At 42.6% G+C, this 26,097-nt stretch overlaps 2 protein-coding genes across 13 annotated transcripts in view; one reads left to right on the forward strand and one right to left on the reverse strand.

Annotated features, from left to right (window-relative positions):
* arhgap17a (Rho GTPase activating protein 17a) overlaps window positions 1-19,178 on the forward strand; it is a 33,896-nt gene extending 14,718 nt beyond the window's left edge. The window contains exons 3-21 of one of the 8 annotated variants that reach the window (XM_004562287.6): window positions 2,157-2,261; window positions 2,467-2,499; window positions 2,928-3,004; window positions 3,731-3,842; window positions 4,410-4,486; window positions 4,658-4,775; window positions 5,450-5,518; window positions 5,693-5,774; window positions 7,350-7,477; window positions 9,810-9,921; window positions 10,206-10,287; window positions 10,681-10,761; window positions 10,854-10,967; window positions 11,179-11,270; window positions 12,558-12,705; window positions 12,909-13,187; window positions 14,006-14,154; window positions 14,628-15,167; window positions 16,829-19,178. In XM_004562287.6, coding sequence (XP_004562344.3) covers window positions 2,157-2,261; window positions 2,467-2,499; window positions 2,928-3,004; window positions 3,731-3,842; window positions 4,410-4,486; window positions 4,658-4,775; window positions 5,450-5,518; window positions 5,693-5,774; window positions 7,350-7,477; window positions 9,810-9,921; window positions 10,206-10,287; window positions 10,681-10,761; window positions 10,854-10,967; window positions 11,179-11,270; window positions 12,558-12,705; window positions 12,909-13,187; window positions 14,006-14,154; window positions 14,628-15,167; window positions 16,829-16,956 — 2,526 coding nt within the window. In that variant the 3' untranslated portion in view covers window positions 16,957-19,178. The remainder of the gene's footprint in view (window positions 1-2,156; window positions 2,262-2,466; window positions 2,500-2,927; window positions 3,005-3,730; window positions 3,843-4,409; window positions 4,487-4,657; window positions 4,776-5,449; window positions 5,519-5,692; window positions 5,775-7,349; window positions 7,478-9,809; window positions 9,922-10,205; window positions 10,288-10,680; window positions 10,762-10,853; window positions 10,968-11,178; window positions 11,271-12,557; window positions 12,706-12,908; window positions 13,188-14,005; window positions 14,155-14,627; window positions 15,168-16,828) is intronic. The other 7 variants (XM_014409754.4, XM_004562288.6, XM_076887296.1 and 4 more) reach the window with 7 other exon arrangements.
* Window positions 19,179-20,130: 952 nt separating this feature from the next.
* grid2ipb (glutamate receptor, ionotropic, delta 2 (Grid2) interacting protein, b) overlaps window positions 20,131-26,097 on the reverse strand; it is a 41,125-nt gene continuing 35,158 nt past the window's right edge. For all 5 annotated transcript variants that reach the window (XM_076887298.1, XM_004562291.5, XM_023153390.3 and 2 more), the window contains 7 exons: window positions 25,307-25,503; window positions 25,067-25,222; window positions 24,896-24,982; window positions 24,681-24,810; window positions 24,414-24,532; window positions 23,199-23,363; window positions 20,131-22,898 (listed from right to left, as the gene is read on the reverse strand). In XM_076887298.1, coding sequence (XP_076743413.1) covers window positions 22,827-22,898; window positions 23,199-23,363; window positions 24,414-24,532; window positions 24,681-24,810; window positions 24,896-24,982; window positions 25,067-25,222; window positions 25,307-25,503 — 926 coding nt within the window. In that variant the 3' untranslated portion in view covers window positions 20,131-22,826. The remainder of the gene's footprint in view (window positions 22,899-23,198; window positions 23,364-24,413; window positions 24,533-24,680; window positions 24,811-24,895; window positions 24,983-25,066; window positions 25,223-25,306; window positions 25,504-26,097) is intronic.

A 26,097-nucleotide genomic window follows, 5' to 3' on the forward strand; every position in this document is an offset into this window, starting at 1 on the left:
TATAACGCGTGTATCCTTGTGTTCATGTGTGTGTTTTGGTTAGATTGTATTTAAGCCAGCTGTTTTAGGAATGCCGGGGGCCACCATGGGTCGGTACTGACGTAAGAGCACAAGGAGAGGGGAGGGAAGGGGCGGCACACGGAGGCGGATATCTGCTGTGCAGTTCCTGCGTTCCGACTCCGTTCTGTTTTTGGAACACAATTGTGCGGTATTTGGTTTATCCTCCTCCTGAAGTCGCCTCCCTCCATTTCTGCTCGTGTTACCGTCTAGATCTCACTGTTCCCCTTTATAATTTGAACATCTCGTAAGTGCATGTTTAGCGCTTTGAGACATTTATAGAGTTCTGATTTCTCACTTCAGTAGAAACCTGTTCTGTGAAGTTGCTTTCCCATTTTTCACAAGTAAGGCCAACTTTAACCAATCCCTTGCGTTGTCACGCTGTGTTCACCAGGCTTCTAAGTACATGTGAACAGTAACTCGCCATCAGCCCTTCCATTCCATAGCGACAGTCGGCCTAATGTTGACGCTGACCATCGCAGTCAGACACCTGGCACGACAAGCACAGTGAATAGTGACCCTGGGGCGTTTCAGTTGGCCTCTGTCCTTCAGCCTGAATAGCTGTAACTTCAATCAATGACAGTATTATATCTGGTGTCAGGCTAAAGGCACAGAGTGGATCTGTGGAGTCAACTGAGTAAACAGGAGAAAGTCTGTGTAATCAAAAAAGCCTTTTCAAAGCCAAAGAGCTGCTCGCCATGGGTCACATCTCGGTGGGCGCTGCTGGGAAGACATTTCCGATGAGTCACGTGTTTCGAAGATAACATTCCAGCGTTGCTCCGCAGGAGCAGGCCTTATCAGTCACGCTTGAACTTTGACCCCTGACCCTGACAAGGCCATCACAAATCATATTTCTGCATGGAGCTGGAGCTCATTAGCCCTCAGCTGGGCGCTCTGCCATGTTGGGTTGTGATGACAAGTTAGTGGGGTTGATGAGATTAATCTAAAGTTCTTTAAAGAGGCTGGTTACACTTTTCCTTTTACAGTGGTTGACACTAGCGTAGTTGATACTACGTTTAGTTTTTGCATAGGCCAGTACAGACAATAACATCAGTGACAGCACTATTAAATTGTCTAACACAGTGGTGGACGTACAGTAACATAAGTGTAATGTATTTGTGACACAGTTCAATGTTCTCTTAGGTAGTGCAGAGACGAGGAAAATAGTTTTGTTGTCTGAGGTCGTGCTGTGCTTCTGGTTACTTGGCATCATATTTCCACGCTATCAGAGGTTGGCTCCGACTGCTTGTCTAGCCGCTGATAGACTTCCTCAGCTTCAGTCTGGGATTTTAACAGAAAACGACACAAATAACTGCTAATCGGTTGAGTTGACAGGTTATGGGCAGGATTCATCACTTTTGCTGCCTAACTGCTGCATAATTATTCTGTTATTAGCCACAGCGGCTATCGGGTATAGTGAATGTTTAGCATTTAACATGTGCACTTTCCAAGTTACCTTAAAGTGTTGCTCAGTGTTGTAAACATACGCTACTTCAGCTGCTAGTGGGGGGCAGAGCTGTGTCAAGTTGTGTATCAACTGCATTTTCTCTCTGTAATCTTCATTGCTGCGTTCCAGTTACCTTGGAAGTTGGGTGTCGGTCACTTCTGAGTTATTTAGCTTGTGGCTCTATATAATGTTAGTGACAGCTAATATCCCTCTCATTGGTTCTGACTGTGATCACTGCAGACCCACCCAGCTGCTGTTTAAACCTTCTGTTTGGGATGGGCAGCCAATCAGAAGATAAATGAAATGTAGGCAGGTAGAGGATGACGTGGTGGCTATGAGTCATGTGAAGTACTCTAAAGGAGTGCCTGAGCCTGGTTCTGCTGGATGTTTCTCCTTCCCACTGTCACCAAACTGCTTGCTCATTGTGTTTTTCTCTGTTGCGTTATTGTACGGTCTACCTTACAATACAAAGCGCCTTGACACGACTGTTGTGGTGATTTGGCGCTTTATAAATAAAAATATGGTTGTCTCCTTTTCTAATTGTGATAAAGTATAACATTTCTTGGGTGTTTGTGTTCTCAGTGTGCTCTTTCTACCTCAGCAAAAAGCTCTTTATTTGCCTAAAATCTCTTCTTGTATGTCTTGTGCACAGATTGAACGGCGCATGGAGCTGGTACGCGTGGTGTCCCACAACACACACAAAAAGATGGTGTCGTGTCTACAGGGACACATCGGTGCAGAGGCAGAGAAGAGACATGTAAGCCATCAAGCTTGTGGCTATAAAACCTGTTAAAGCAAATCAAGCAGCTGTTGCAGGATTTAGCTGTTCCTCCCACACACGTCGGGTTCTTTTTTATTTATATATATTTTTTCCTTGAATGTGTCCACAGTAGGAAGCACAATCTATAATTTCTCTTTTGTTTTGTTTTTCTACCCTACACCACCCAAAATATCCACCTCAGTCTGTACCACGCCTCTATACAGGAAATGGTCAGGTAAAAGCACTTATTCCACTTCTCCAATCCTCAGCACCACTTGCTCCATTTCCCATTTCCAGCATCTGTCATCTTCATTCACTATGCATGACACACTCGGCTTTGGGGATTCTCTCGATTAAAAACAGGATGCTGCACACACATCAGTGTTTATTCGCTGATGTAAATCATATAACTGTAAAAATAAGCTGTCATTTAGCAGAAGTGTCACTTCCTTAGTTTTCGTCTTAAATTGTATTCATGGTCTATTTTTTTCCCTCTTCTGCTCAAAAAGCTCGCTTCCTCTTTCTGAATTTACGCTTGATATGTTCAATGGAAAGTCCTAAACCAGTTTTCCATTGGCTTGACCTTGTATGCATAAGTTCATGTGTTTGTGCACCCGCATCTAATCACTGTTTGCATTTTTTCCTCCACTAAACACACAACAGAAAAAGCTTCCCCTTACGGCACTGTCCCAGGCAATGACTGAAGGTGGAAGCCAGTTGGGAGAAGACTCCTTAATAGGGTGAGTGTGTGATTGATTGACACACCAGAAATCTAATTGCCTTGTCTGGGCAACGGTTGCCGATATAGAGCAGAAGCACCCCAGAGAGTGTGAAATGCAAGGTCTCACATTCAGGGTAAGCGGCCTTCCCGGTTCTGTTTGTCTGTCAGGGGCTTTCAGCAGTTCCCTTACAGAAGAATCAGATCAGCTATTCTGGTGCTCATACGCAGAGTAGTTGAGGATCTAGAAAGTAGATGTCTACAAATCTACACTGCAGCTATGAGTCTGTCTGGAAAGAATAAGGAAGGGGAAGTATGAGAGTCTGCTTGCACATGTGATTCAATCATGCCAACAGTTTTATTGATATCTGGAACTCGCTGTTTCTCGTGTCAAGGCTTATAGGTTTCATATCTGGGAAAACTGCAGCTCAAAACTGATTCACTCGTAGATAAAGTGTCACTAGGTCACTTTGTGCTCCTGGCTTTGAGCGGCTACAAATGATGACATCAGTGACCTGGTTTTGTTCTCAGCTGTTGGCTGTGGACAGATGAAGGCCTGGTTACGCAGACTGTGGTCCTTCTGTGTTGTTATGTAAATTCCATTTTGCAAAGAACACGTGTGATTACACTGGTTACAGAAGACCTAACATCCACATCTGTTAGTGCGGATATGTTAATGAGGCATATGTGTGACTTTGCTTGATTTTAACAGGCCTGTCTCTCTCTCTCTTCATGTGCTTGTCAATAGGAAAATGATGGAGGTGTGCGGAGATGCAGAGAATCGTCTGGCATCAGAGCTGATGCAACATGAGCTGCAGATAGAGAAGGACGTTCTGGATCCACTTAGCCAGTTAGCCGAGGTCAGAAACCCTACGCATTAATATTAACTTAATATAAAGGAACTGCTTTTTGAATGGCTAAAATATCAGCTGCACCCATTTCTCCACTTTAACTGGTGTCATTTATACTTTATATGATTAATTTTCTCTTGCTTTGTGCTGCCCAACTCCAAATGAACGAAAGCTTTTTAGTAAAAAGCAGCTAGTTGCTAGAGCAGTGACCCATTATGGTGATTGTCCTGTGTTTTTCGAAACATCCCAGCCCTCATAACACTAGCCAAAGTATCCTTGTCCTAGATACTGAACCCCGAGTTGCTCCTGATCAATTCACTAGAGTGTGAATGTTGGATAGTAAGCACTTAGGCATAGAAAAAGTGCTTGTGTGGATGAGTGAATGAGACGTTTTTTAAAGCTGTTCTGAGTTAGTAACTAGAGTACAATAGTGCTATATAAGAACCAGTCCATTTAACAATTACCATATTTTATTAAACCTCCAATAGTCATGCAGGAAAATCAGTGGCAGTGCCTTGCAGGTCTTCTTCAGAGGTATATTTTCTTAAGCTTGGTGTGTTTTAACCATTCATTTAGGTGGAAATCCCTAACATCCTGAAGCAGAGGAAACAGCTGGCCAAACTGGTGTTGGACTATGATTCTGCCAGAGCAAGGTGTGTCTGAATGTCTTTCTGCTTGTTAGGCGATGCATTCTAAAATACCTGGAACTGCTAACACAGTAGCATAAATCACATTTATTCACAGGCATTAACTTTTTTACAGTGCCCACATTTCAGATTGCCGTCTGCATTTCCTGCTTTTTCCTCTTTTCTTTCCGTATTCAGATGGTTGCAGGCAACCAAGTCAATAATCTCAGGAACAAACACTCAAGCACTGACGGCCAAGGCTGACTTACTCAAGGAAGAGGTGGATGAGGCCATGAACAAAGTGGAGCTTTGCAAGGTAATCTTTATGTGCAAACATACTGATTCATTTCTGCAAGTCTATATCAAGGCAAACTACCAGTCATGTCAAATCATCAAATCAGGACCGTATCGAAGAAATGCCACTTGCAAGGTCATGACCTGATTGATAATGTAACTCAACTGATGCCATTAAATGTAGACTACTTTATTCATGGCTACTTGTTGTGTTTAAGACTACTTAGGCTTAAAAGCAATCACATAGCAGAGTTAAAGTGATCTGAGTAAAAGAAACTGGAAATAGGCCTGGGAGTAAACTCATTAGAGCAACAACTGGACATTCCAAGACCCTTGGAATGGCCGGTTTGCTGACGCATGCAAACTGACTCTGTCCTGTCAGCTCTCTGTGTGTTTGTGTGAATCTACTGAACTGAGTCACTGGTGACTTTAGTGTCATGACTCCATGATGTGTGTTTCTGTCCAGGACGTACAGAACTTTCTGTAAAACTTAGGATTTATGAGTCGTGCGAAGCTTAACCGGCCACTGACGCCTGAACTTGTGCCACCTGAAGCACTTTTCCATTCGAGGGATGACATTAGTAGATATGATCCTCTTTAATAGCCTCACTAATTCCCCTGTTTTCCCTTATAAATGATAACTTAACATCATCTTTATATATCTAACATCATGCCTTTTTGTTTCTTCTACAACAGGATCAGCTTGCTGCCGACATGTACAGTTTTTTCTCAAAAGAAGGCGACTATGCCCACTATTTCGTAACGGTGAGTTCACTGTGTCAACAAGCCAGCGCTGTTGTTGCATGACTTTCCGTGGGAACATTCACAGCTGCAGAGTAGCTGTGGGGCGGATGCTTGGCAAGCTGTTTGTATTTACTTTGCTGTCATGTACTTTACTGCTCTTATTATTCTGCTGTGTGTGTCTCTCTGTTTCTGTAGCTCTTAGAAGCTCAGGCAGATTACCACAGAAAGTCTCTCACTGTTCTGGAGACTGTCTTGCCAACCATCCAGGCTCAGCAAGGTATAAGATATGCAAACATGCTTTAAGCACACACACCTGTTTAGCACAAAATAGTGCAACGTTGTTATGGGGAAAATAAAAGTCACTTTCCCATGCATAACATGTGACGTGACCCTTTTGCTTATTTCTTGGAGGAACCTCCTGTACCTCCTTCCCAGCAGCAACCTCTGTTTTACCTGTTTTTTTGGCTCCCCCTTTTAAATATCTACTTTACATGGAAATTCACTCATATGTGTCCTGACTTGCAATGAGGAGAATCAAGTTTTCATTCTCAGCTGACTCTAGAAATCCAAAACCACTGCTTTCAGTTACATCCCGCCAATCTCTTTTTCTTCCCCACGTTTTGACATTGTTAAAGGTACAGCGTGTAAAATATCACCACTAGATGGTCAATAGATTACAGATTGCAGTCAACTGAATTCTGTCTTCTTACCTTGTCAGATTCGAGTGCATAATCTTAACGACGCTGGCTGCTCTAGGACAATCACTTGGCCCTGTTTCTATTACTATTTATTATAACATAGTTGAATATTATCAACACTTAGCAATAGATCAGGAATAAAATGAAAATGGATATGTGTTAATTAAATATTTTGGAGTATTTTGCATATTAACTCCATGCCTCTAGCTACGGTGGCCGTTTTAGGACAAACAACTCTGGCTGCCGTTCATCTGTAGTGTGTAGGCGGTCAGTGCGCTGTTTACCTCAGCTGCTCATCCTCGTCTATTCACGGGGAGAGGAGGAGACTGCAAAACTTTGAAAAAGGTATCCAATGCAGTGTGATGAGTCAGGAAAGCTCACTTAGCTGTTGTTGTTGAAGATGGCGGGGCTTCCACCAGTCTGTGCCCGCTCCTTTGTATATTTAATGGGTTAATTCTAAGTTCAGTTTTTTGGAAAATGTAATAAATAATCATATTTATGAGTACGGTATTTTTCTTTTCTATTAAATAAACTCTAAAAATGACTGACTATACCTTTAAAGGGGTCCTGACATTAAACAACAGTCCTCGACTCTGAGAATTTTAGGATTGTGATGTCTCCTCTCAGTTTGTTTTCATCTTACGTGCACTCTTTAGCTGTGTCTTGTTCAAGGAGTTTGTTTTTTCTGCATTAAACGCATGTGGTCTTACACAGACTAGCCTGGTCTCCCAGCATGTGGCAATGACTCATGAGCTCCACACACACCCACCTGGTTTTGGAGCGCCCCACACCACCCCAAAATTCTTTCCCCGGCCCTCCCTCCTTACTTGCCTTTAAGCTCACGTGCTCACACTCGCTCATAAACACATAAAGATTACAGAACAGTCACTTCTGTTGGCTGAGAGCCTGTGGTTATTATTTGGCGACACCTTGTAAGGGGAGTTTTTTTTTTGTTTTGTTTTGTTTTTTTTTTAACAAAATGGCCCAAAGGGAAGTTTTTGACCCAGATATCTACCATCCAAACCAGTAACAGGCCTTACTCACACTTATATGTATTTTACAATTATAATAATCTGGTCTTTCATGTGTTTCTAATTCCACTCTTTGCTCCTTTCTTCTCCTCTCTATTTATTATTAACTCTCTTTACATTCAGATTCATGGACGGAAAAGCCGGCGTTTGGCACTGGTTTGGATGAACACCTGAAGAGGAGTGGGAGGGAGATCGCCCTGCCAATAGAGGCTTGTGTCATGATGCTTCTAGAGACGGGCATGAAGGAAGAGGTATGGAAGTTATAGATTGTGGCAGGGAGTGAAGACGAGATACTGATTAAAATTTAAGTGCTTTGGATCATTGAAGTAAGATATACGGTCACCAGATCCTTTCAGTTAAACCTTATTAGTAAGTGGTTGCTTTATGGCCGAGATTCAGTAAGGTGCTCGCAACCTTCCTCAAAGATTTTGGTTCATATTGACATGATAGCATCACATAGTTGCTGCAGATTTCTTGGCTGTGCATCCATGATATGAATCTCCCATTAAACAACATCCCAAACGTGCTCCATTAGATTGCGATCTGGTGACTGTGATTTGAGTACAGTGAAGTCATTGTCACGTTCAAGAAACCAGTTTGACATGATTTGAACTTTGTGGCGTGGAGCATTATCCTGCTGGAAGCAGCTAACAGAAAATGGGTACACCGTGTTCATAAAGGAAGGTCAGCAACAATACTCAAGCTGTGGCATTTAAACAATGTTCAGCTGTACTAAGTGGCCCAAAAATATCCCTCAAACATTACACCACCATCCTGAAACAATGTTTTTTACATCCGATTCACCATCCAAATGTTGCAATAGAAAACAAGACTCATTGGACCAGGCCATGTTTTTCTCTTATGAAATGTAGCCTCTGTGTCCTGTTCTTAGCTGACAGGGGTGGTGCCGAGTGTGGCTTTCTGCAGCTGTAGCTCATCGGGTTCAAGGTTCAGAGATGCTCTTCTGCATGGAGTGGTTGTAATGAGTGGTTATTTGAGTTACTGTTGCTTCTCTGTTAGCATGGTTGTGTCATTCGACTTGTGGCACTGTGGTGGAAAATGCCAGCAGATCAGCAGTTTGTGAAATACTCAGACCAGCCCATCTGCCACTTAAACTGCCTTGATGCTTCATTTGACCTTCAGCGGGTCATCTTAATCATGTCTATGCACATAAATTAATTCATTTGCTGACTTATGATTAGATATTTGCCTTAAGGGGCAGTTGAACAGTGTATAAGGGAGCAGCCCAAAGCAGCTTTAGAAGAATTTCCATTTTTGTCTTGTTGCTGTTTTGCTTGTTTAAAATGTGCTCGTCCGTTTGTTAATATCAGTTGGAAATAGTGCAATAAGGGAGTTGTCATCTAGCATGTAGCATGTATCAGCTGCATAACTACGGTGATTAGTGCTTTGCTGTCTCATAGGGTTGCCAAGTGGCAGCATGCATAATGAGAACAGTAACTGATCGAGACAACTGCCCGTGCAGAACCACAGGAAGTGTTACGACTGTTTGACAGCTGATCTCCAAAGGTGCTGATATGTGATCTAAACCACTCAAGAACGTTATTGGAAAAACGTAGACGCACTGCTCCAGAGAGTGAGCGAGGATTTTGGGATCGGTCTTGTCAACAGCTGCACTTAAGCCAAATAAATAAGAACAGCAATCTTATTAGCATCATACCGCAGTGAACACTTACTATGGTGAGGGCAGTTTCTGTGCTCTTTATCAGACTGGAACCTATCAGGGATGACATATCGCTTTAAGAAAGCACAGACTTCCATGTTGTTCTGCATTTACTCAGTGTGCTCCCGCCAAAGTTTGATTTCTATAAGAGGTTTTAGTACAGCCTCTTTTTAATGCTTTTGATAGGTTGTCGATGCTCGTTTTAGAAATCAATTCTTATCTAGTTTGATGAGCTTATTGGCTTTTACTTTATTACTCGTTTTAACCAGTGAACTAAAAGTAATGCTGGCATTTTAATTAGAAGTGGCATAAACGGCTCGACTGGTCATTGAGAAAATTGAAACTAAGCTTTTAATTGTTTGTTTACACGAACATCTAAGGAGATGGGCAAATTGCAAATGATTTTCCGTAACGCTGTTCCAGAGAAATGGTCGCCATGTTATGATGAACGCGAATAGACATGAAATGTTTACGTCTCTCCACCCTGATACAAATTTAGAATACAATGTGCTGGGACGTGGTCGTCTCCTGTCCATAAATCAGAAGGTTTTGTTTCCCCTGTGATTGTGTAAAAAGGGAGGGAGGAAAGAGGGCAAGTGTTAACTCCAAAGCACATTATTTGTTTCCTGATTCATTCCTCTGTGAGCCCAGTCTGTGTCATTATGGTGTGAAGACAGCCTTTGTTTATGTGTAAAGTAAATAGCTCGCTATGCTGTGACTGGTGGGTGTGTTTGTTTGCCTGCTTTAAGGTTTCATTGTGTGCAGCTGGCAGAGGGAGTATACGTAGTGGATACAGAGTCCGTCTGTAACTGTCTGTGTGTGTGTGTGTGTGTGTGTGTGTGTGTGTGTGTGTGTGTGTGTGTGTGTGTGTGTGTGTGTGTGTGTGTGTGTGTGTGTGTCAGGGTCTATTCAGAATTGCAGCAGGGGCATCCAAGTTAAAGAAGCTAAAGGCGGCGCTCGACTGTTCCACTTCACAGCTGGAGGAGTTCTACTCTGACCCCCACGCTGTCGCTGGTACGTTCCAAACCGGCACCGTTCTTCAGCTGTTGTATCTCTTAGTGTAAAATTTGGACCAAAATCTAAAAAGCAAGCAAATATTTGCTGTTTATTATAATTAATGTTTCTTTCAAACTTTGTCTTTTCTTCTTCATATTTCAGTGACAAACTCAGGGATAGTTCAATTTCACTCTTCACGATTCTAACTGATAAATGGCGTAGCGGCTCGATTTTATTTCATCTACATTTTTGCCTGTAATAGTGTTTTTAAATAAAACTATTGTGCACATGTGTGGTTACAGGAGCACTAAAGTCCTACCTGAGGGAACTCCCTGAACCTCTAATGACCTTCCAGCTTTATGATGAATGGATCCAGGCATCCAGGCAAGGCTCTAAATAGTCCTGCTCAATCTATCTTTGCACAGCACATTACTTGCCATCTGGAGATTACACCAGCAATTATAAAGGACGGAAACTTCAAAAGTTGATAAATAAACATGTAATCAAAGGTTTTTAATATGCTTCTTTAAGTTTCCTGTATAATGTGAGAAGTGAGAATGATGACAAAAACTCTCAAATGAATTTGATTAAAATAAAAGCAGGGTAGTTTATATAAACAATTTTAAATTTGCCATGTGAAACCTATAAATAATTAAATTTTAATGCTTTATTTTGGTGGATTTGAAATACATATTTTTATGTATATTTTTGGCTTCTTATGTCTTCCATAAATAATGAGCTGTGCTGTTATTTATCTACTTTCTTCTATCATTCTAGTGTGTCAGACCCAGACAAACGGCTCCAGGCGCTCTGGGTTGTATGTGATAAACTACCAAAGAACAACAAAAACAACCTGAGGTCAGTCGCTGAAACCTACATAGGGACTGATTTTGCTTTTGTCTGTCACGCAAGACTATTCTCAGCTCTCTGCCCTCCGTGTTTTCTTTTAGGTATCTGGTGAAGTTTTTAGCCAAACTGGCTCAGGAGAGCGAGCAGAACAAAATGACCCCTAGCAACATTTCCATTGTCCTGGGACCCAATTTGCTCTGGGCCAAGACTGAAGGGTGAGCGGGCAAGACAGAATAATCTGTTGCAGCTTACTTGTCAGTCATGTTTAAAACAAGGGAGATGTAACAGTGTCTGGGAGGTCAGAGCCTAGTCTAGGGTGGTGAAGAAAACGTAGAAACGATAGTCTGTTATTTAAGCTTATTTCAGTTCATCCCTCATTATGTCAGAAAGCATCTAATTTTTGCACATCTATGTATGCACACCCAGGAGTCTGGCTGAGATGGCTGCAGCTACCTCTGTGCACGTGGTGGCCATTGTTGAGCCCATTATCCAACATGCTGACTGGTTCTTTCCTGAGGGTAGGTCTTGGGTTTCCTCTATAGCTGCTTATTTTCAGTCTGACCTTATTTACCTTCTTTGAAGCCATTAGTCCTATCAGTATATACGGCAGTCATGGGGAAGGCAGCTGATATTGATTGCCTTGCAAGGCCGATAATCAGGAGTGAAAGGGGACTGAGATAAGATGACCAAGGTCAAACAGTTTTCGTACTTTAGAGGCTGGCTGGAAGATGTCTTATACATACAAGTTGCTTTAAACACTCACCAAATCCAGTGAACTGAAGAACTAAATGAAAGTAAAACTCCCTCTTACTGTTAATATGTAACAGAGTCAGTAGTTTACATGCTGGGTTAAATAAACACACACGCCCCCACTAATATCTTAGAGAGTCACACCTCGACCAGGTGCTTTTGGTGGATTCCAGAAAATCCCAAAGACTTGTTCATCCAATTCTTGTTTTTTAAAGTCATTAAGGATGGATGGTGTGCATTCATTGCATCCTGGAAAAAAACTGTTTAACAAAATCATGAAAAGCCAGAAATACCATGACATCCATACTGATGTTGGATGTATGTAAAGTTCTGAGGCAGCTGCATATTTGTCTGGGTTGCACAGGCAGGTTAGTTAAAGCCTCTCTTATAGTCTCTGTTGAGGGCCTGTATCTTAGGCAGAGATGATATATTACTAGTGTTGCCATAATTGAGCATCTCTGGTGCACATACAGAGAGGGATGATGAGACAGTGGGAGCTATCACCTCACAATAATAAGGACTTTGGTAAATTGCTGACTCTGTTTGTGGAAACTCCTTTCACAGTCTGTAGACAAACACTTTCAGGCAAATCTTTGATTCTTAATTTCGTTCAGTTAAATTTGAATTGTCTTTTTGAGCAGCTTATGAGAGGTTTTTGGAGCATTCCAGCCTAATGTAAACTGAATAATAGGCTAATGTTTGTGTCAGAATAAACAAAGTAAACATCTGTCATCTGGCAACATCTGCTTCTTCTTACACATAAAAATGAGTGTTTTCTGTGTTTCAGTCTAACAAGCTTGGATAACGACCCGAGACCTCCATGGTCTTGTTCAGTTAGGTTCTCCCTCTATCACAGGTCACAAGCTAGCGTAAAGTAAAGAATGCAAACATGGATTGATTGAACATTCTGTGCATTACAGTGAATAACGTTAAATTTACGTTAAATTGTTCGTTTGCTGTTTTTTTTTTTTTTAACCAAAAGGGGGCGCTATAACACCCACCTGCACTCTTTCTTTATACAGTTTAACCTGTTTTTCTTAACTGTGTTTTTATAGACGTGGAGTTCAATGTTTCTGGCATGTTTGTGATGCCCACACCTGCATCCAACCACAACAATCACTTAGATTATGACTCCGGCACCATTGAAAGGAAGAGACCTGGCAGCATGGTGGGACCAGAGAACGACACAGGACGCAAAGACAAGTAATCCTCCAGAAGTTGCTCGCTGATCACTCTGATTCATTTGTGCCTTTTAATCCAGCTGCTTTCTTATGCTTCTAGATAATGTTGGTGTAAATAATCCGGTCACTTTTCTCGTTATGCTGTGGTGATTCTGCCCTAATCATGAATCTCTTTTGGTGGTTTTTGTTTCTCTCCTTCACCGTCTCCCTGCTATCCCTGTGTAGTACCACTAACAAGCACTCGGACCACACCCTTCGTAGAGGCAGTAACACTTTAGGTAGAAAGCAGCACACTTCACCTGCTTTCCAGCCTCCTTTACCCCCCGTGGAGGCTCAGGGACAGGGACACGGGGCTGGGCAGGTTCCCCAGGCCTCGGCTGAGCCCCAGTCACAAGCTTCACCTGGGGGTTCAGGGTCTGATCCTTTCCAGCAAAGTTTGGCACAGGGTCTTGCTGCTCTTGCAGCTGCTCAGCAGCTTCTAGCCCAGCACACAGAGGAGCTCAGGTAAGAGGTGTTTCCCTGCATCTCTGCTGCTGGTGGCAAAAACGTAGCATGCCTTACAAGCACACATGCATGCTTTTATGTTTTCAGGGTTCGAACTGCAGGAAGACATTAGTGAATTGTCGGTAAACGCACAACGTCAATCTGATTAGTTGCATAAAGTGGAGAGGTTTATTAATGCATGGCTCACTGGCACCTCATAGACATCAGCTCTTCTCTTGGTCACCTTAGTTCAGCTGGTGGTTTCTCTAACAAAACCACAAGTTTTCTTACGCCACCACCAGTTGCAGCTATGCAGACGACTCTAAAATCAGCCCACTGAAATGGCACAACAATGGCCTCTGTCATTCCACTAACAGTCGCTCTCAGGGCCTCTTGACTTCCCATCCCTCTGCTTTCCTCCCCAAATCACTAGAATCAGCAGGAAACTCACACTAACTGGCTTCATCTGCTTTGAAAAGCCTGGACATTGGCGCCTGTTATGCAAAGACTGAACGAGTGTCTTTGATTTAGTTGCTGAAAAGACAACATTCATTTTCAGACAGATGACACTATTCAGCTCAGCTTTTTTGGCTCTACAGACTCCACTGGGAAAGCAAATTTAGATGAGCCTCCCAGATTATATTTGTGGCACATACTATGCAGCACATGAGAGGGGTTTGCTACTACTAAAATAAATCTGATTCTACTTTAATAGCTCTTAAAAACATTCAAGGCTGGATGCTGTTGCATATGTGCTACTCAGTTTCGGCCAACTTGAAGGTTTAAAGCTTCTTCTTTTTTTTCTTTTTTTTTGGTGTGTGTGTGTTCTTTCTCTTAAGCAGCCCAAAGCTACGTGACTCTACATCCACCCCAACCCCTGCGCTCCAGAGGAATGGCTCTGGAGGAGGCAGCCAGGCTGCTGGCCAGCTGGGCACTGGAACCCCTGCGGCTGGATCCATGGGGCCCAGTCCACATATGATGCGCAGAGGTAAGAATCTACACCCTAAAGTGGTGCAATAAGTCAGTCATTCATTGCTTAGAAATACTAATTAAATAAAGATCTAAATATGTTTAGGACATCAGTACAGCTTCTGCATGGGTTGAATTCCCATAATTCCTCCCTCTGAATAGCCAGACCCATGCAAACAGACTTTAGGGTGGGACCATCACTGTTTGCATGGCTCTTGGAGATGGTATGAGATTGATGGCTAGTGAAAAATTAAGCCAGTACCCAAGTCCCAAAAAAATACAGTTCCTCTAATGGTCACTTCAGGTTCCAGCAGCTACTCACAATTGATCAGGGAATGCACGTCTTTCCCTCGTGACCTGTGGTTGGCAGAAGGTGCCTAGGCCTGTGGGACTGGGGCCTAGATTTTCTTATACAGATGGATATCGTATGTATACTTTTGGACTTTTATTTATGTTTCCCACCAATAATGGCAGTTTACCTTTTGCTTCCAGGTACCAAGAAGCAGGCTCCTGCTCCTCCCAAACCCACAAACCCTCCACCCAGTCAGCCCTGTAATTCTGTAAACCACTCCTCATCCTCTGTCTCCTCCCAGACTTTCAGTTCCACCCCCAGACCCCTGTCTAGCCACTCGTCCACCTCTGTAACCTCCCCCACCTCACATCCAAGTGCCACACATCGGCGCCATTCGAGTAACCAGCCCCCGATCCAGGCGCCGAGCCATCCACCCCCAGAACCTCCGACGCAGGCCAATCCCTCTGTGCAGCCCACATCCCTCGGCCAGCCCAGCGGAGACCAGCACAGCGCCGACCCCTCACCCCCGGGAACCCCAACCCCTCCAGACACCCCTCCACCCTGCACTAACAGCCAGGATGCAGTTACCCCTCCATCCCCATCTCCATCTCCCTACCAGTCGGGCTCGCTTCCCCGGCCGCGGCCTGTCCCCAAACCACGGAACAGACCCAACATCCCCCCGCCGCCCCAACCCACCACAGTGACCAATGAGACCAACGGGATCTGCACCAAGATGATGGGTGGGTACCGTTTCTTATGTGAAGTGTGTGTAACAGTGTCATTACTAACCTAATACTAATGTACTGTAATTCTAACACTCTTCACTGTAATACCTCTGCAGGTTAAAGACACACTTGTGAGGTTTGTTGATAATTGACACTTGCAGTAGCACTTTTTTTTTTTCCTTTTAAATACATATCATCATCATCACAGCCTGCCGGCTCTTTCACATCCTTTTTTTTTTTTTTAAACTTTGATGCACGACTGTCCCATGATGTGTGATGGATTTTAGTGAGAAACCCACTTCTGATGTGAAAAGCAGATATTTGATACGGTTGCACTTGCTGCTTCCAGTCGAATGATGAGGAAGAAATCTGCAGATAATATTTGTTCCTCTTGAGATCTTTAAAAAAAGAAAAGAAGAAAATGTTGTGTTTTTAAACACTCAAACTTCAATTCATCAGTTGAGTTGCAAAGTATAGAGGGAATATAGCCTCACTGATCTTTACCCACTTATAGTGGGCCATTCATTCGAGTCATTGAGACACATTTCACCCCATGTTTTCTAAGCACCTCCCACAGGTTGGATTGGATTAATGTCTTCTTCTTCTGTACCATACAGACTTTGCTAGCTACTCCATTATATAAAGAAATACCTGAAGGTGAAACACGAATCATTAAAATCTTTCCACCGAATTCTTTGGCTTATGTTTGTTCACTAACTTTAAAAATGTTGTGTTTTTTCCATTAACACGGAAAGACACCAGAGAGCTTCACACTGATGGACTCGATTAAACTGTTCACTTTATCTTCCACTGCTTCTCAAAAACATGTTTCTAGAAGTGAATGTCTCACTACAGGTAATACGGCAGTCTGGCATCAGAGCTGTCATTGCTCACGAGTCATTTTCATCGGCTGTCACTGTGTAATCACAAACAAAGGGGTTTGAAACTCTGATCAGCTCTTAGCGAGGCTTTCAAACCCTTCACTGTCCGGGAAACTCCGTTCAGATTTTCAGAAATATGAAGTGATCCGTGTTGTGGAGTTTTTAAGCTTTTGTATTTTTTTAACTCATGTGCACCTCTAACATGCATGTTTGTGTTTCCAGTATTCAGAATCATGTCCACCCCTCCACCCACCCCCAAAACAGTGTAATGCCCTAGTTTTAATAATTGCATTCAAATGCAAATGAGTTTTCCAGCTAAAATTAAACAGAAACATCTTTCCGGACTTTACATTTTCTCTCTGCTTTCACTGGTTTGTTGCACTGCTGCTTGTCAGTCTCTGTTGCACAGCGCCACCTGCTGGCTGGAGAACTCCTCACTTGCCAAACCTCTGCTCCAGTTTAGTTTTAATCTGCGGAAAATGTGACACAGTTTGACTGCTCTGCAGCAGCTTTAAGTGTTTTCATACGTCGGGCACGTGTTTGCCATTATGGCTGCTGTTTGTCATGTGGGCATTTATCTTTTTGGGATGTTTATGTAGTGTTTTATATGAATTCCTACATGCATGGGAAACCCATTTGCAGTCCCTTGCTAACATAAACAGTAAGTGGAATTATCTGCTTCAGCTGTTACCACACACATCTCCTTTTATCTAAAGATTATTTGCTATTGTGACTAAGCTTACGTGTTTCCTCACTGCAACTAATCTGTCTTCCATGATGTGTCCCACTTTGTAGATCCGGTGATTCCTTTCCTCACGGCAGTAGACCAGCAGCTGCCGACTGCCACCGCCTTCTCCTCCTCCTCCTCCTCGCCGCCTCTTCCTAAAGACTGTGACCTGGAGAGCGAGAGCACTGTCCTATAAGGAGGCGCCTGCCCATATCTGCAGCCCTCGTATAAAAGATGAACCTCTCCAACTGTGCCTGGTCATGAAGGACAACAAACTAATGGTGGCCATCATGGAGGTCAAACAGCTTCCTGTCAGCAAAATACATAAAACATTTCTCCAGTCACATGATTAATCTTTGACATGCTAGTTTATTATATGCGAGCTCTATTAGTATTTTTACCCACTACTACACACACATTTTAACATCACATTATTATAGGGGGTAAGCTAGATGAGTGGCAGTGTGTCTTAGAGCGTTACTACTGGTTGTCTTCACTTTTATAAATGCCATAAGTACAGCTTACAGTCAGTATAGTTATTGATTATATAACACATCTTTAAGCTAAAAGGGGTAAAACATCACTATAAATTAACAGAACTGAGCTGATCCCAGCTCACATCAGCTAAAGGATCTCACACGCAAGCCACTTTGCAACCCCCAGCTCCTTCGCTTCATTCTGTTTTTAATTTAATTCATACGTGTGAAACAGTGTACTAGGAAATCTAGGAGTGATAGTCATGTAAATGCCAAATTTTTGGTTTATAGTCCACATGCAATTGGTGTTTTCCACTGTTTCTACTGTTGTTTAGTGCAGTTCGTGTGTCTCAGCTGTCATCGGCACTCGCTTCCCGACAGTCTTTTCGACCTCCATGATGTTGCCAGATGTGATTTTTGCAGGGAGACTCGTGATACAAAGCCTTCACCCTGCGACATGTACCGGCCCCTCTGTCTTTACACCGCACTCCCTGCAGATCAAGCTCCAGACAATCGTCAAAGAAGAGCGTAGCAGAAACGAAGGGCAGATGATGGATCAGCACTGCTGTTAGAGACGGTGTTACGGCAATATAAAAGAACACGGTGGGGTAATGTGGGGCAGCTGCCAAACTACGGACTGATAGGACTCAGTTGTATTTGGTGTGAGGTGGGGGTTTTCTGTGTGTGAGTATTTTTCAGTGTTGAACATGGCCTTAGATCAAGAAATAAATAAGTTGTATTTTTAAAAGGTGGATGGAATAGAAACCAAAACAGTTGAAGTGTAGCTGTGACTGCAGGTTTCCAGTCGTCTCAAACACTTAACTTTCCCTTTTCTCCCCCTTTATACTTTTATTTCTTTTTCCTCCTGCCTGTATTTATTTACCAATTTAAAACAAAAATACATTCCCTAGTGGCTTGACATCTTTAATGCAGTCTTTAAATATGCACCATGCCTTATTGGTTCCTCCCAGAACTATGAAATACGCATTTACTGTATGGAGGGGGGGGTATTCCCTTCTAGTACCACAGTATTTCTAAGAAGCTGTGTCGGTAGCGGGTATATTTCAGGCCGTGTCCGATAAGAAACTGTGCGCGTCTGCATTGTTCTGCAGAAGTTGTGTATTTAAATATATTTTGGGTTTTCTAAGCAGACGTAGCAGGGGTCGACCTGACCCTCCCAGCCTGAATGCAGTCAGTATTTTTTGCCTTTCTGTTTCTCCAGTCTATCTTAGTGTGCTCTCCGGCGTTCGCCAGGGCATTACACACAGCGGGGCTGAGCGTGAGCGAATGTAGTGAAACATCACCCTGAGCAGAAAGATGCATAAAGAGCTGATTTTGCACTTGAGCGCAGGCCAGACTCATTGAGTGGTTTTCTAGTGAACTCGGTTATAGAGGGCTTGGGTTTTTTCCCCTCTCTCTCTGTCTTTCCCACTGAGCTGAGTGAACACGGTGCTGTGATATCTCAGTAGTGATGTGGTGTTAGATTTTTGCCCGGTCTGTTGTTTTTGGATTTTTTTTTTTATTTTAAATGGCTTTGTTATATTTTCTGTGTAAACTTTGCTTTATTGTTATTATTATTTTTTTGGCCTCTGATAAATGCAGATTTTGGTTCTTAGAGAGCTGACCCAACATGGTACCAGGTGAGAAGGTCTTGGATGCTGGAGTTGCCCTGAAAAGAAGTTGAGTTGTGTTTTTCAGAGACAATCAAAGCATTATGATCCCCTCCTTTCTCTCTCTGTGCACTCTTGTACCTTGCTGCCTTATCCTTGTGCGTTGAGAGAACAAACAAATGCCATTAAACTAGAAATGATGATAATGATGCTGCATTTTTAAGTTCCATAGTTTTATATGTATGCTGTCTGGTGAGCTTAAATATGGGGGGAAAAAACATGTAATATGAATGCTTTCCTTTCCAAAGAAAATAAAGTATATGAAGAAACTATTTAAATCTGTTCCAGGTTGATTGTCTTGTGCCTCGACTCTTGTCCTGTAACAGCCTTAAAGAATGAGGGTTAAAATATTCCTGTAATATGATTTTAAAAAGGGTGACAAATTGCTAATGTCACTGATTAAAAAGCTTTTTTTTTTTTTGAAATTGCATTAACAAAATGTTACCTATAAACATTTGTTCCTGTTGCCACTGAAGGGCTATATGCAATTATGCTAAAACAATCAGGTTAAACTGAAATAAGATTATTTGGGTCATTAAAATATTTCAGTTGACTGTAGACTGAGCTGTTCACATGACGACTATCCACGCTTTCCACGAGGAGGGTAAGCCACAGAAGCCTGGCCCTTCAGAGTGCTGCCACAGAGGATATTAATGGAAAGATGACTGGAAGGGGAAATGGTGCACAAGCAACAGGGATGACTGCAGCCCTGAGAGGATTGTTGGAAAAAGTCGATTCAAGAACTTGGGAGACCTTCACGAGGAGTGGATTAGAGCTGGTGTAAGTGCACCAAGAGCCTCCGTCACGCTGCTGTCACGTCCCTAATCTCAAGCCACCAAAGACCAACCAGATGAAGTGTTTTACGTGGGCTAACAAAACCAAACTGTCGCTAAGTTGTTCCCTTTTCAGATGAAAGTACATTTTAAATTGACTAAAGTCTGGAGTAAGAGTGGAGAGGGTACTGTTTCCAGTCACGTCAGGTGCTGCTGCTGGTGGCGCTCTGTGTTTTATCACGTCCAGAGTAACAGCTGTATATCAGCAGGTCGATTTATGATACTTGATATGCTTTCTTCCTTTTACTGCAGATTAGAATTCAGCAGAGATTTGCACATGGACTGATTCATGTTGATACTTATATATCTGCTATCAGCTGATAATAATGGGCGTTCAACACGTGGGTCACTCTAAACCTATCACCTGAAAGCACAGATAAATCAAACGGCGTTACTTTCAGGCATTTGTTTTTATTTAAAACATTTTAAACATATCCTCCATCTGAAAGCAAACAGAAAGGTAAAATGATCACAAAACATTAGCAACTTTTCATGAAAACATATAAAACGGTTATAAAAGAGAACCAATAAGTTAACCTAGCTAGACTAACAGAAGTGTATTTAAACCTAAATATCCAGGGAGGGTAAATGCTACCAGCTGCACAGCTTTTATACATTAACTGCACCGACATGCAAATGACGGGGACGAGAAACACCGTTACTAGACCTGTAGCAGCTAGGAGTGTATTTTTTATTTGTTTATTTTTACAAGGTCACAGTCACCTCGTGAGCCTGACTAAAGCTATGCATTAAGAATAAATAAAACGGTAATTTCCTGGTGACACACTTGGATAAGAAAGTGAACTGGGACTTGGAGGACAGGGGAATACAATTTAAAAAAAAAGAAAGAAACGAGCAGTGCATAGCAAAAAACAATGAATTTACAATTTCAATAGTTCATAAACAGAAATACAACACAGCTACAGGTACACTGTACTGTAGAGGAGTCATGACATCACCATGACAACCAGAAATGCAGGAAATGTCCATTTACAGTGTGTTTTTCCTCCCCGCACCCCCTGTTGACGCGCATTCATCCAGAGGCCGCCCACTTGTTGGAGCAGAGATGCATTCAGAACACTAGAAAGACTCGACAAAGTGCACAACCATTAGCCGTTTGCCAGAAGCAAACAGCTCACGCTTCACAACGAAGCTGGCTTTCACCTTTGAGTACAGCCAACAACAAAAAAGGACACTAATCACCCACATGCTCTGAAACTACAGAATTTGACGATGTGCCGATGGCGGGCCGTAAAAGGTGCAGCATTGTTTGCAAAACGTCACTCAGAACCCTCAAAACAAATGTGCAAATGAATGTGGATTTCACCGAGTCCTCACAGGGAGAACAGCAGTGATGCTGGATGAATACGAGCGGACGTTCACAGGCTTTAGTTCGGGTGCAAATGGGCTGCATTTACTCAGTTGGTCAATGCGCATGTTGCAATGGATTGTAAGTTGCAGTGACCAGCTGCTGAGGAGTCACAAGGAGACTGCAATTGTTTGGAGACCGGTTGCCTGGTGGGAGGCAACATGTCTCCAAACAATTGCAGTCTGCATCTAATTTATAAACGCAGACAGATTGCATGTTACACTGACTCTGAGTCAGTCTACGCCAGTGTGCGCAACTCATCTGTGTGGTTTCTCTTTGCAGTAGGGAATTCAACTCAACAGTTTGCCAATTGGTTGTATTCTGTTTATCTTCCTGTAAGGTTGCCTAGCACCTATTTGATTTGCAGTTAAATCGCCAACCTGCAGCAACTACGTCACTAGTGGTGGAGGAATTTATGGGCTTCTGGCTGGACTGGGAATACAAGTGGTTAATTTTTGTTTTATGTGAATTTTGACATCAACAGATTTCATGCGATTGCCGGCTTGACCCCCTTCAATCGCAAACTGATAGCAGTCAGACTCCATCTTATTGCCGTTTTATTTCCATCCGAGTCTTCAACGCAACAATTCAAAGGCAAAAAATTGATTGCGAGCTGTCATGGTAGAGTGTTTACACTTGACTGACATAACAATGTAACCTTAAAGGATGCAGGCCAAAGAATCCTCTTCAGATCTGTTTGTTTGTTCAAATGACAAATTTGATTTTATCACTGCAAGATGAGTTTTGACATTTTGAGTTATTTTAACACATTTTATAATAATAATAATAATAATAACAAGAAGAAGAAAAATTAAAATATTAATAAAACTTAAATTTGTAAATTTCTACAATCTTTACGGCCTTGCTTTGCTTCCATAGACATCAGATCCTCAACACTTTAGGACCAGAGCTGGGTGTGTGTGACGTTAACTCGCCTCTATCAGAAGAGAAAAGAAAAAGGATTTTCATCATAGATGTCACAGTAAAGGAAATAAATATGACTACAAGTCATACAATTCATGTTCTAGATTCACAATTTGGACATAAATTGTTTAAAAACTCCTACCGTCTACTATTTCTGAATGTTTAAAATATATCCTGCAGTATGGGTGGCAGTGAGCGCACCATCAAACACTAACACTGAACTACACCTGTCAGTCATCTTGAGTCCAGATAACTGTCATCAGCCTACATTTATGCTTCGTCTTTACAATTTTCAAATATGATCTGATAGAAAATATAAACTTTATATAGTCGTATAATAAACATGTAAATAGTCATACCAGTTGTTGTCGTTGCTTAAACCTCACTTTAATGCAGCATCACAATCAACGGCCTTGAAAGGCTTCCTTCTAACAATCTTTACAAATTTACCAATTAATGCGCATTAAAAAGAGATGTAAATAACGTTGATAAGTGGCGGGAGTATTGCGTGTGTGCTGTGGAGTTCCTATTGATCTGTGGACACCTGAATAGTCCTGCTCTACCAGCACCTGAAGTAATAGCACTGCTGCACACGGGGCACTCGTTAACTTGTGGTTTATCTACATACAGATACAGCGCATTTCCATTGTGTTTGCTATAGATGACGTGGTCTCTGTTCCCGTTGGTTTGAGTGTCTGTGTGTGATCTTGGCACTTTGGTTATGGAGAGCAGAGTGAAAACTGAGCCAGCCGGCCTTTTCGGTTTGGCCCGACATCTGCCCGCATTTCTTGCTTCTACCAGGCCAAAGGGGAAGACAGTCTGGGGCTTCTGGGGTTTTCCGGAGTCTGGATCTCACTGAGAGCTCTCTGCAAAAGAAAAACCATAATCTCCTCTTATTTATACTCATTTTACCCCATTATTTTCAGATTTAGAGCACATTCATTTATTCCATAGACAGGGCCGCTTTGCAGCCTAATCAGTTTATAGCTGCAGGCAGCCGGTCTGTGTGAGAGCACTGTTTGAATGCCTCATTGTTTAGTAGGTTTGAGTCTGTCACACGCCTGCTGAATATATCCAAAATATGACTGTCACCTTCTGGAACAAGTCAAATTTAGCCTTGCTCATCTATCAACACCTTGACAGAGAACAGTGGAGTAATAGCTCACCTCAAACTTGGATACGAACTCTGAAAAAATGCCAAAGAAGGTCTCTGTGCTGGAGGACTTGCTGTCCTCTCCAAAGTAGGAGGCCACCTTGGAGAACTCCTCCATGGCTCTGGTCTGCAAAGATTCAAGAGACTGGATCGCAGGGTGGCTGTTCTCCAGGAAAGTCTGTGGGCACAAACATACAAATATACAGGGGCTCTTAATGAATGGTGCAACTGGGTGAAGATTTAGAAAACAATTAGTGATGCTGCCATGATGCCCTGATTTCTCTTGTCTCTATATTTACACTCCTCCATGATAATGGATGGGTGCTACAAAATTGTTTGAGGCAAAGCAAGGTGCCACCACCTGTACACTAACAACTCTTTTACTGAAGTAGTCCTGGTTTGGAAATGTTATTGATATCTATTGAGAGTCCATACAAATATGTCTGGACTTTCCTCTTATACTCCTGGTTACTGACACCTAATAACACGAGCACAGGGAATGTATCGTATTGTTTCTTTGTTGTTTTTCTCCAAATACCCTGCTTTCCTCCCACAGACCGAGGAGCTTGCTTGTTAAATTCGGATTAAATGTCAGACAGATACAGTGCACAAATAAATGTTTGAATGAGTAGCTTTGTGGTCAATTAGACTGTTGAAGTGCAACATTATCATATTATTTGTGTTTGTGTTACTATCCTAAACAACCAGGAAACGGTTAGCTTAGCAGTGCGAAACGGGCAAGTCATTATGTCGCTTGTTTCAACAATATGGAACCCAGACAACAAAACCAGCTGATTTTGTCAAGTTTTTCCTGAGCTTTTATAATATTTTTTACACTTATATTATAACCTGTATGGTAGTAAACATCAGAGTGCTTGTATTCGATGAGAACTGGACAGGGCCAGCCAAGTGATTCCTTTGCTAAGCTGAAACTGCAAAGACACAAGAGTGTCTCTTTAACTCTTAACCGTTGATAAACAGCATTCATTTATTTACAGATTTTACTGTAGGGGTGCATGGTGGAACAGCGGTTAACACTGTCACCTCTCAGTATAAGGGTTCAACCCTGCTGCCCACCTGGGCCTTTGTGTGCATGTTCTCCCTATGACATTAATCTGAGTGTCGTTCCTACTGTTTCAGCTTTGTGATAACATGCAAACTACCCATTGTACACCCTGCGTGTGCTGGAATAGGCTCCAGCCTTGAAAATGGATGGGTTTTATCGTACACTCATGACTGAAGTGAAGTGATCGTCAGGGGTAGACTGGATCTTCTGACAGGCCGCCCTGATGTCCTGCACGGTGGAGTGAAGGTCACTCAGCTCTGTTGTAATGGCCCTCTGGTTCACTGTCACAGGAAAATATTGGAGATGAGGTAACAAACCCATTGAAACTCAAAGGAAATATGCAAATCAAACTGTAACAACAGCATAAAATATGCAAAAGAAGCACACCTGATTCTACTGTATATTAACTATTAACTAAGAGCATTGTACCTTTAGCTGCCAGAGGCACTGTTGTGAGGTCTCTGGGAAAGCTGAGCAGCTCTGGGAAGTGTTGGCACAAAGACTTGGCCAAAATGTGGAGAAAGGTGGATTTCCCGTCGACTGTTTTGGTTGTGCTTAGCTAAGAGACAGAAGGAGAAGCGCATGAGCGACTAAACACTGAACTCGAGCTTACCGTGTTGAAGGCACAGACATCCGTGCTGTACCTCAGTTAGGAAGTTGATCTTAAAACTGGTCGTCCTGTTGCTCTTCGGCTGCCCGTTGTTCAGGTAATTTCCCATTGCAAGAACAAACTGTTGGTAAAGTAAAGCCGTAAGTATTCACTGCTAACACAGATATTCACAGATTTATTTTCATTTCGACTGCTCATTTCATACCTCCAGGATCTTGGCTAATTTCTTGCTGCTCCTGAGCTCCACTGAAGCCTTGTAGATGTAATCGTACGCGATCTTCATCTCCTCCGTCCTCTCCTGTAGGGTCGTTTTAAAGTAGAGGCTCCGCAGGCGAGTCTTATAATCAGGCACCATTAGCATCTGAAACACAGACAATGTTAAATCATTTAGTTTTACTCTTTAAAACATGTCTGATCATCTCTGACATTTTTCCCTCACAGTCACCTGGAAAATGAACTGGTCCGGCTCGCTCAGCTTGCCCGGGTCCTGATCAAACTGTTCGTACTGTTTCACCTCTTCTTCGTCTGGGGCATACAGCAGCAGCTGCTTGATGTGGGCCGGCTCCAGCCTGTCGGTGGTCATGTTCATCAACACCTGACGCAGCTCTTCGGGGGAGATTTTCAGATGGGCGATGAGGATGGCTGCAGGGAGGAGGAGGAGGGTGAGTAGGCGGGGGGAAATGTGGAGAATTTATGTACCAAAGAGGATCACTGTGTTCCCGCTCTGCTGACAAACCCTTCATCTGCGTGTCTTTCACTCACATTTATTACCATGTGTCTGTAACATGTAGCTCTGAAACCCAGAGTCACATCATAAACCCGCTAATTAACAGTGAATTAGCAGTGCCGTGACAGAAGACAGAAGTTGCTGTGCCAAAGAGTCCAATCTGGATAACTGCAGAGAAGCAAGGCATCATTTTTAGACTTTTCATTGTCTTGCTATATTGCTACACTGGCCTCTATTGTTACACTGACGTAAGATGACTCTTTGTAATTCTTTGATCAAATTTGGCCAAATCTGATCCACGATCTAAGAAGAACATAAATATACATGTCTTTTTCTTCTTGTAGAGACTCACTCTTTTTCCTTGTGAATGAAACATGAACGACCTGTTGGTACTGTTAGGTTTGCCTACTTCGTGACTTGCTTGCTGTGTAATTATATTGTCCTCAACGTTCCAGCGAATAGGTTCAAGCTACAAACCTATCAGGTACCAGTTAGCACAAAGCAAATCT

This window comes from Maylandia zebra, linkage group LG8, assembly GCF_041146795.1.
Source record: "Maylandia zebra isolate NMK-2024a linkage group LG8, Mzebra_GT3a, whole genome shotgun sequence".
In the NCBI taxonomy this organism is placed as follows: domain Eukaryota; kingdom Metazoa; phylum Chordata; class Actinopteri; order Cichliformes; family Cichlidae; genus Maylandia; species Maylandia zebra.